This window comes from Hirundo rustica, chromosome 5, assembly GCF_015227805.2.
Source record: "Hirundo rustica isolate bHirRus1 chromosome 5, bHirRus1.pri.v3, whole genome shotgun sequence".
Classification (NCBI taxonomy): Eukaryota; Metazoa; Chordata; class Aves; order Passeriformes; family Hirundinidae; genus Hirundo; species Hirundo rustica.
The window spans coordinates 44,786,338-44,796,498 of NC_053454.1; the positions used below are offsets into that span (position 1 = coordinate 44,786,338).

At 41.6% G+C, this 10,161-nt stretch overlaps 1 protein-coding gene across 3 annotated transcripts; it reads right to left on the minus strand.

Annotated features, from left to right (window-relative positions):
• Positions 1–885: 885 nt before the first annotated feature.
• On the minus strand, positions 886–8,170 carry NPY1R (neuropeptide Y receptor Y1). Of its 3 annotated transcripts, none has more exons than XM_040064862.2 (4): positions 8,015–8,170; positions 4,658–5,480; positions 4,494–4,545; positions 886–3,231 (listed from the first exon to the last, which is right to left on the minus strand). In XM_040064862.2, the coding sequence occupies exons 2-4, from the start codon at positions 5,354–5,356 to the stop codon at positions 3,134–3,136; spliced, it is 849 nt and encodes a 282-aa protein (XP_039920796.1). In that variant the 5' UTR covers positions 5,357–5,480; positions 8,015–8,170; the 3' UTR covers positions 886–3,133. The 3 variants fall into 3 exon arrangements, 2 of the variants coding, with proteins under 2 accessions (XP_039920796.1, XP_039920795.1); XR_005700926.1 differs by having other exon boundaries at positions 3,131–3,231; positions 3,991–4,545; XM_040064861.1 differs by lacking the exon at positions 886–3,231 and having other exon boundaries at positions 3,916–4,545.
• Positions 8,171–10,161: the final 1,991 nt, after the last annotated feature.

Sequence of the window (10,161 nt, forward strand, 5' to 3'; positions counted from 1 at the left end):
CCAAACAACTATATGCCATTAACTTATTTCTCTAAAAAGCTAATATCCAATATCTGATTTTTAGGAAAGGGTGTGAGCTGCCAGCCAGCCAGCAATGCAGTGTTAATCAGTAGAATGACTAGGAAAATGGTTAACTTCAAGAAAATTCTCGGTTTCATTGATCTGAGAACATTCCTCTGAGGTTAAAATGAGAATTTGATATACAGGCCTGGATTGAAACATATACTGATTTACAGTCTGAATATGAATCAGCATCAAATTTTCCCATTAGGACCATTAAGAATAGCTGGTACTGTAGTGCAAGACCACAGGGTCAGAATATATGAGCCCTTAGCCCTTCACACCTTCAACAGTGATGAGATGCAGTCAGCATCAGCTCAAGACCCTTGGGGGTTCTGTCATGTTGATTTGTTTTCCTGGTTTAAATCTTTTCTCTTTATGTGGTCATAAAGACAGTGTAGATTATATACATACAGATATATATTTTTTAATTTCCAGTTCTCTCTTAGCCTACCAAAGGCAGGTTTTATTATCAATTAATCTTCCTTTCCTATTATAATTTTTTAATGTTGATGTGGGAGTCATGGATTACTGTTCATAGTAACGATGACACAACTTTTTTCTGAAAAAAAATAATAAAACAAAATGGGAATACAGATGTATTTATTAATATGATATATAAATATGCTGGTTTATTTATATTATGCAGAAATGTTAAAAGTTTGTGGTTGATCAAAGTGACGTTTAAGATGCTAAAATAACTGACAAATGAAGTAAATACTGATGCTTATTAAATAGTTACATTTGTCATTTAAGGCTGGAGATTTGACATGAAATGTATGACACATAAATAATAAGATACATTATAGATCACTCACTGTTCTGTTTTTCTGTCAGTAAAACTTTTCTACAAGTCTGAAAGAATAAAAGGGATCTTCAGGCTTTAGAGACAGGAACCAAAATGTGCTGAAGTGTGGGACGTTTGACAAAACAGCACATAGAAGAAATAAATATCAACTCAGAATGATTGAAAAATTATAGTGAAACGTGAAACCTGTCAGCTTATCCTGTAAAGAAATTTAGCATATAGAGGAGAGGCCATGCTGGAACTCTGAAAATGAAAAAGAGCATCAGTATTGTAGCTGCCTGTTGGGAGGGGAAAGCTTTGGAGAACTCCAGCATCAAGTCATGAAACCAAAGACAAAAGTACTGCTCTCAGTAGATCTGAGCTACGCCCTGCAGATGTTAGGTCAGCACCTCAGAGATACTACTTTTATCTCTGTCCTCATAACAAATGCTTCAGAAGAGCCATGATTTTGCCTCTGAAATTCTCCAAATGCATTTTCCTGCAGAACAGTCTTTACACTGTGTTCATTTCCACTGTCATTATGGGCAATGTGCCCTGTGCTATTTGTGTGACAAGGCATTAACCTGCATCCTTAGCAGAGGCTCAGAAAGGTTTCCTGCAGGGAAGTGAGGAAACATAAGAATCCTGATCCTAGGACAGCAGTGCAGAGGAAAAATGGCTCCTGATCTTAGCAAGGATGAGCAGGAGGAATGCTCCCATTTACAGTTTGCCCTGTTTGTCAGGTGCTGCTGGGCAAAGAACACCTGACATGCATTCTCAGGAGATAGTATGACAAAGTGCCAGATGGCCTGCGTGATTTGAGACTGTACCTCAAGCAGGAGAAATGTTGACAGAGGAATAATTACATTGCTATTCCACTGGAGAACTCCAAATTTTAGGACACACCTGGGACAGGTCCCTGAGCACTAGCAAGCTTCTCTAAAGTTCCTCCACACCTATTTTGTATAAGCACCTAATTCAGCTTGGTCAAAAATTTCCAGCAAACTAACTGGAAAGTTTCTCAAGTGAGTGAATTTTCTTTCTGTACTACATTGAAAGAAAGTTCTTTTTAAAAAAGAAAAAAAATGAGGAAAAAAGCCATAAAATTCATAGTGACTTTTTGTAATGGGAAAAACCCACTGTGACATTCTTAAGAAAAAAACTCCCATGGCTGTTTTTGTACATTGTATCTCATTGTGAAAATACACTTCCCTTGAAATAGGAATATTGTTGCAAAGTGAGAGACAAATAATTTTGGGAAACCCTTGTCAAGATACTAACAACACATTCCATAGAGAAGCACAAAGAAAAAGGAAATCTCATAAAATGTAAAAGGCCAAAGCTCTGAAAGAACCTTCTGTCTTATAATTAATTTTCTACATTCTGCCTCTGTTCTCAAGCACAGAAAACTCTTTTTAAATTAAATTATCTTCCAGTAGAGAAGTACATGGAATTATAATGCACAAGAACACATTGCTACTTCAATATTCTACACTATGTTTAAGACAGCACAAGGCACGGTGTTTCACTTTTAAATACTGACAACCCAAACAATTTTAATTTCTTAGGCATTTATCCATGTCAAATTTAGAATATATTAAATTCACCATAACATCCTAAGATATTTTTGTTTAGAAACATATCACATCAGATTTCCATTTATGTTGCATTTACATTTATTTCCATTTAAAAGACCCCCTTGTCTGCCAGAATGATTTAAAGTGACCTTGCTGAAAGAAAGTAGGGTCTATATTGTATTTTAAAAAGCTGATTATTCAAAAAGACAGTGATGATATAGCAAAGTACACTGTATGACACAGAACCTCAGCTGGCTGATACTGTTGTAGTTTCATTTACAGCAGTCAAGTTATATGGTTTCCCTCAACTGGGATCTAGCCATGAATATTTTTCATAATTTGAAGATATATATTTTAAGCAGTAACAGAGGTCTATTGTGTATATTTGGCAAATGTTTCCACACTTCCACCGACTGTGGGAACTGTGAGTTTGGAAGCTAAACACACCAATTATACCCAAACTATATTCATATCCTTCTTTTAAATTTTGCAGGTCTTGATTAAACCACCCTTTGTCTTGGAGATTATCCAGGTTTATGCCATTGCATCTGAGCACAAAGTATTATGAGGCTATACATAATTTATATAGATTGACACTTATTACTATGAAAATACTCAGGCAGCTCAATCTTACATTTTTAATACCAGACCTGAATTTCTCTGTCACCTGTGAGGATGGAATCACACCTTATCCAGACAGCAAACAGTCTCATCTCCCTCTGGATTCTGGACATAGTTCTCCAGGAGAATTTACATGGTTCACAGGCTCAGAACAGATGGTGCATTTCATCCCAGTAACAGTAACTCCTGTCAATGATGCCAAATGAAAATGGGGTTTGGATTTTATAAATTAAAAAGCCTGTGTTATTAAAACCAGCTGTAATCATTTGGGACTGAAGCCCCATTTATGTTTTCATTTGCTGTGCTGAAGCATCAGTTATCCCATTGTGCTCTGTGGAATTACTGTAGGGTTTTATTCTTGTAAATGAGAACTTCTTTCTTAATCCTGTCTTTGAAACTAAGTGATTACATCCCAAATTGCCTCTTTGAATGAGACAACTCTATGTTTCTATTTAAACATATTCTTCAGGTTTCAAATAATTTTTTTTTTTTTTTTGCATACCTACACTGATTTTACAGGATATTAATGTCAATTAAAAGACAAATTAAAAAAAAAAAAAAAAAAAAAAAAGAAAAAAAAAGAAAAAAAAAAGTCCTCTTTTAGGAAATCAGAATTTCCTAAATTTATTGTTTGGTGGATATCCTCTGTAATGACAGTGTCCTTGTGGTTCATATTGTTTCTAATGGTCTTAAATGGACACTCCTGAAAACTACTTCTTTGAAAAAAAATCAATAAGTAAACCTTTGTGCTGAAGTACAGAACTGTACAAAGAAAACAGAACAAAAATGAAAACCATAGGCAATAGCAGTTCTAACAATGTCTTGTAATAAAATTCAGATATAACTTCTGTGAACATTAAAGCATTAAAAGGGGAAAAAATGCACAGCGCGTAATTTCAAAGTGACAACAATCAAAGTTCTTTGGAAAAGGAAGAAAAACATTACCCTTTTTCTACTTGTTATGTAATTGTGCTTGTCCTTGGACACACTTCACCTGCAATCACACTTCTTGCAGTTTGGTGTAGAATTTTTATTACTTCTTTATATTTTTTCATCATCGTCACTATATATTTTTTTAAACGCGATGGGGCTTGCCTGCTTTAACGAGGTTTTTGAGACATCTGTGTGCATGGTGGACATGGCTATAGTCTCATAATCCTCCTCACGGGAGTGGAAATGACAAAAATGAAAAAAAAACTGCAGGTCCCTTTGGAAGTTCTTATTGAGAAACCCGTAGAAGATGGGATTCACACAGGTGGAGATCATGGCAGTGAGGTGGCAAATCAGGAACAACAGGTTGTGGGTGCACGTAGCAACAGGCAGAATTTCATGATTCCAATCAAACACGATATTGAAGATGGTGAGAGGCAGCCAGCAAACTGCAAATGCGACCACTATTGATATCAGCATGATGTTGATCCTTTTGGTTTCAGAGGATCTGTACTTACTGTCTCTCATCTTGTCCATCATGTTGTTCCTTTTTTTTAACCGTATGTATATCTGCAGGAAATTCAACAAAGAGGCATAAATTAACCTTACCACTGTCATCTTTGCAAGGACAAACAGACATCAGCTAGAACAAAGTACGTATTACAAGAGGATTCTATCTTACCTTCAGGTAGCAAATAAATATAAAACAAAGTGGTCCAAAGTATTGAATCACCAAAAGCGTTGTGGTGTAAGAAAGCCTGGCAGTGTCCATGGGGAACAGGTCCAAGCACACATATTTGTCCTTGTATTCATCGAAGGTTACGTTTCTGAAGGGCTCATCTGTTAATACGTGGTAGATCAGGAAAGGCAAAGAGGAAGCTGTGGCTAAAATCCATATGGCGGCAATCCCCATGTAGGCATGTCTGTTGTTCGGCCTCCAGCCGCGGGGATTGATGATCAGCTGATGGCGCTCAACAGCAATAAGGACTAAAGAAAAGACCGAGACGGTGATGGAGGCACACTGCACAAAAGGGTTCAACTTGCACATGGCCTCCCCAAAAATCCAGTGGTCCATTAAAGTGTACACAAAGGTAAAAGGAAGACACATGATGGTCACTAGGAGATCAGAAAACGACAGGTTGACAATGAGGATGTTGGTAACATTGCGCATCTCCTTTTGTTTTAAAATAATGACAATCAAAGCCAGATTCCCAGAGACGCCCAGAATTATCACAGTCCCATAAGCCAAGGCCAAAGTGAAGACCATGGCCAAAGGCACGTGGCAATCTTCGTCCTCAAACTGCAAGATCTGCGAGTTCATCTCCGAGAAATTCAGGCGACCGGAAACATTTCCCAGGGGGGCGAGAACCGAGGCATTCATGTCGTTTCCAACTTCGCCTCCGCCGCGTTCATCCAGACCGCTCCGCGTTCAGAACGCGCCCGTCAGCCCCGCGGCGGAGCCCGGGCCGAGCCCGCTCCTCAGCGCCGCATCTCCCTCGCAGCACCTGGGGAGAAGGGAAGCAGCAGGGCCGGTCACCCCGGGCGGAGCCGCCCCGCTCCCGCTCCGCCGGGATCCCGCCGGGTCCCGCCGCTCCGCGGGGCTGCGGCAAGGAGGCAGCGGGCGGGACCCCGGCGCAGGACGGCAAGCGGGGACACGACTCCTGCCCGGCCCGGCCCGGTCCCGCCGGCACAAGTCGCAGCAAACAGCGAGCCGAGAGGCAATTTCAGCCTCCCAGCAGCGTGGCCTCCGCTTTATGTTTTACATCTCCTTTTCACAAGTTTAATCTGCAAACGTCTGCTTTCTCAAACTGCTCTAAGTGAAATTATATCCAGGCATCACATGAGGAGTGGGGGGGGAAAGCCCATCTGACTAATGTGACGGGTGGAAAAATGACTCAATTGCTGCTTTTTTTTTTTTCCGTAACACATACACTTGATGTTGAGTGGCCAAGTGCCCTCAGCAGCACTGGCACTGAGTCAAAGGCAAATCGGGAACTCTGAACACCTTAATCTTAGCTAGCAGGGCTGTGCAGCAAAGAAAGAAGAATACAAGGCAAAATAGAAAAATCGGGAAATTTTAAACACCGCAGAAAATTTCTTTAGCCTTGCAAGGGAAATTTGCATTCTTAGATAACCACTCCTTTGCAAGGCTTTGGATTTTAAAAATCTAAAGCTCAAGCCTATGTGTTCAGAAGGCATATTTAAAAATAAACTCCAATGGATTGATAAACAATTAAAAAACAATTAATCGATAACCTGACACAACTTTACTTCAACTGGCCATTAGTGCCACTGAATCTGGGCATCATTAGTGGCACTGAATCTGGAACTTTCTCTCTGCCCACTCCCATCAGCTAAATTTATTGCTCACTTAACCTTAGGTTACAGTAATGAGAGAAATGCCACTTAAAATTCACAGAAATGGGTTTCAAACACGACTTCCTATGGCGTTTATCACAAAAGCTGTAAAAAACATTGCCCACTAAAATGTACTTCTTTAGAAGTTACCCTGAATAGATGAGCTTTTATTCTTAAATGATACTCGATATAAATCTCTGTACCATGTAAGCCTCCGGAGGAGAATTGTCTTTGTCTCTCACTGGTGACAGACACCCTTTTAACCAGTCACATGCTGGGCACCAGAACTGGGGCTGCCTCCTCCGTAGGGCAGAGTCAGCATGTGAGGGCTGGGCTTGCAGCCCCAGCTCCTCCTGAGGGTCAGCCAAAGGATGACCATGCCAATGCCATGCCTTCTTGCTGCTGTCAGGAGATAACCCCAGCTGGCTTGGCTGGCTCTTTCTAATCACCACAAGGCTACACGAAACTGTAACAGGCAATGCAGCTTGCCTCTGAGTGACATTTTACTGAGAGTTAACAGCAATGATTTCAGACAATAGGCTTCTCTGTCTGAGATTTGACTACTCTGATTTTCAAGCTATCTAGGTATGCACCTGAGTATTATTTCCAAGATATTCTGCCTCTGCTAACTAAATTTATCAGATCTCCTAGTCCTCCAAATCTGTTTTAGGGTCCAATGAAGAAATTTCCACCCCCAAGGTCCCTTGAAGCATCACTTCTGTCACAGCCAGAAGTAAGTGTTTTACCCAAATGGAAAGTGTGTGGCTGATGTGAGAACCAGGGCTCCTCAATTCCCACAGTATAACTTTATCATTGTTTGAAAACCAACATCTGGATTTAATCATTAACTCCACCATCATTTGTATAGCATGAGATGGGCACTCCAGCCCTGTGACTTGATGGAATGATGGCAAGAGCAGGCAAGGTGCCACATCCTGCAAGACAGGAACTGGTCAGGCTCTTTCATCAGCCGGGACCAAACTGCCCCCAGCAATAAGGTGTCATGCTCTTGGTTTTTCTAATCCCTTAGCCAAACTCTGCTCTTGCTTATTTATTAAATATTAAACTCAAAACCAGAAAATGCTACTGTTCCTTCTTCCCTCATCTTTTCCATAGCAGAGATGCAACCTCTCTGATGTGTGCATATCTAGGAACCAGCCCAGAAACACAGCACTGCGACAAGCAGTCCTTCTTTCCTGTCCTTCTGCAAAATGGACAGACAACAGAGGGGCATGAAGTTCAGTCTCCCGGACAGCTGCACTGTTCCTTGTCTCCTAAATCCCCAGCTCCCAAGCCAGGAAGGAGATTCCTCCCCACTCGGAGTGACAGCTTGCCGTGGGAAAAGCCCATAGCTCTGCAGACCCCTCTGGGTGACTGCATAGTCTCCCCTACCAAGCACACCCTCCTGACTCTCCGTCAGAGATTTTGGTCAAAAGTTTAGCACCAACAGACAAAAAGGGTGAAATAATGTGCAGTAAGGTGAATGGAAATACACAGCAAAACTATCGGAGCTCTTCAAAAGCAAGAACAAAACGCTGCCAGCCCAGCTGCTCAGAAGTTCTACTTGGAGGCTAACCCTCCCTTGATTTTGTCACCTGCACCTAACACAGCAAGCAAACACCAGCCTAACTGGCACACAACCACCCAGAGTCATGGAAAAGCAACCACGGGGGAAACTCACCTTGCAACTGCTCTGCCCGTCTTTGGTCTGCTCAGGGGCTGGCCCAGGAGGCTGGACAGAGAAGGAGCAGGGGAAGGAGAAGGATCCTTTGGTATTTCTCCAGTCAGATCCTAAAGATTGGTGAGGAAGGCTGGAGACTCCCCCTTAAAGCTGAACTCCACCTTACCCCAGTATCACATGATGGTGCTCTACGGAGTAGATCCTGAAAATCACACTGCAAGCACATCACCTTTAAACTGCACATCTGGGGGTGGGTTGCCTAGTAATTCCGAAAGAAATGCAATTAAATATTGAAACAAAAGAGGGGGGCTGGGGGCAGAGCGCAAGGAAAGGCTCAGGAAGGGAGATAGTTTCAAATCGGTCTGCTCGTTTCATTTTGTCTGCAAGTTATTGCCATCTTGTGGCCAAACTGAAGATGGAAATAGAAACTGTCGGAAAGGGGACGAGGAAGAGATATTAAACATAAGGAGCAATTTACAAAGTTTGTGTTTGGCTTTCTAAAAATAATACATCTAGCTTCTGGTCTGCATTTATCATGAACAGCTATGACTGGACCAATAAGAAATGTCAAGTTGCTGAAACATCTTGCTGTCACAGAAGGCACTGCCCTGATCTACTTCAGTGAGCATAAAAGACAGAGTAAGTTGGGAAGTCTACGAGAAGTTACCCAGATAAACGTAAGCAACTCTTTGAAAATGCCCTGACAAAACCTTCAGACTGTAATAGGAGTTTGTATTTCTTGGAAAACAGCAGTTCCTTAATTCGTCCAAGGTTCCAGATTGATTTTTCCTGTGTAAGGAGCTGCATGCTCTTACATTCTTACCTTACCCTCAGGCATGCACCTATTACACGGCAACACAGTTGTGTCATGAATAACTCTCCATTGAGAAACCAGATTAATTATAGCTAAAAAAAATTAGTCATACAGAGTCAATGATTATGACATTTTTTGTAGAAGGAACCTCACAGTAAGATTTCAGAACCCAGAATAAGGCTGATGTTTACACTGCATTTACAGAAGCTCGGCTCAACTGCCTTGTAATTGCAGTCCTCGATGTAAGAAAGAAAGCTGCAGGCACCCTGCAACATTGCCATAAACCAGTAGCCGTGGAGCTGCTGACATTTTAAGAGCAGCAGCCAGAAGGAAAAGTGCAGGCTGTACATAAAGCCTCTCAAAAACTTCAGTCCTGTGTGGGTCATTAGCATCTGTCTGTCTTTGAGCAGAGCAAAAGTAGGTATGCTCAGGCAGGGAACTACGCTGAAGGTCTCATAAAGAGCATATTTCTGTCTGAAGCAGTGACACTCTTGGACATGCACAACCCAGACCTCTCATTGCTAGGGATGGGGAATGATTCATCCACACTACAAAAAAAAAAAAAAAAAAAAAAAAAAAAAAAAAAAAAAAAAAAAAAAAAAAAAAAAAAAAAAAAAAAAAAAAAAAAAAAACAAAAAACCCACCACCAAAACTTGTCCAATAAAGATATTCTAAAGGGCAATAGATTTTTTTTTTTTTTCTTTAGGCAGAGAAAAAACCTTTTTTTGTCATGCCAGGATGTTCCCACTACTTCCCTGTAATGTTCTTACTCATATGGTCAAGATGGCTATTTAAAAATTAAAATAAGCATTCTGTGATACAGAATTGTTGTACTCTGCCAACAGGTATCCAATACGTTTTTAAGACCAGTTCAGAATAAGAGACTTGAGTGTACATGGCAAGCTGAGAATTTGTAGGGGTGGGTTTCTGTGAGAAGACTATGCCCAGGTCGAACAGAGCCATTTTGTCATCTGACTCTCCAAAATGGAGCCACTGCTGGCCAGAGCAGAGATTCCCCCTTCCCCCCTCTCTCCCCCCTTGCTGCCTGTGTTGAAAACCGTGGTGACACAAGTGGCACCCCTGCAGCCCCTGCTGGACCATGGTGGAGCAGACGCCCAAGCTGTGGTCCACGGAGAGGAGTCCACACGGGAACAGTCTGTTCCTGAAGGACTGCACCCCATGGGAAGGACCCATGCTGGAGCCGGGGAACATCATGAGGAGGGAGGAGTGGCAGAGACAAGGAGTGATGAACTGATCGGAACTCCCATTCCCTGTCCCCTTGAACCACTCAGAGGGGTAGGAATATAAAGCAGCTGGGAGGCAAGAGTGATGT

Excerpts from the sequence above, each read along its gene's own strand:
- NPY1R (XM_040064861.1), bottom strand. The coding sequence starts at position 5,356 with ATGAATGCCTCGGTTCTCGCCCCCCTGGGAAATGTTTCCGGTCGCCTG. Across the intron at positions 4,546-4,657 it reads TATTTATTTGCTACCTGAAG|ATATACATACGGTTAAAAAA; the intron begins GTAAGATAGAAT and ends AATTTCCTGCAG.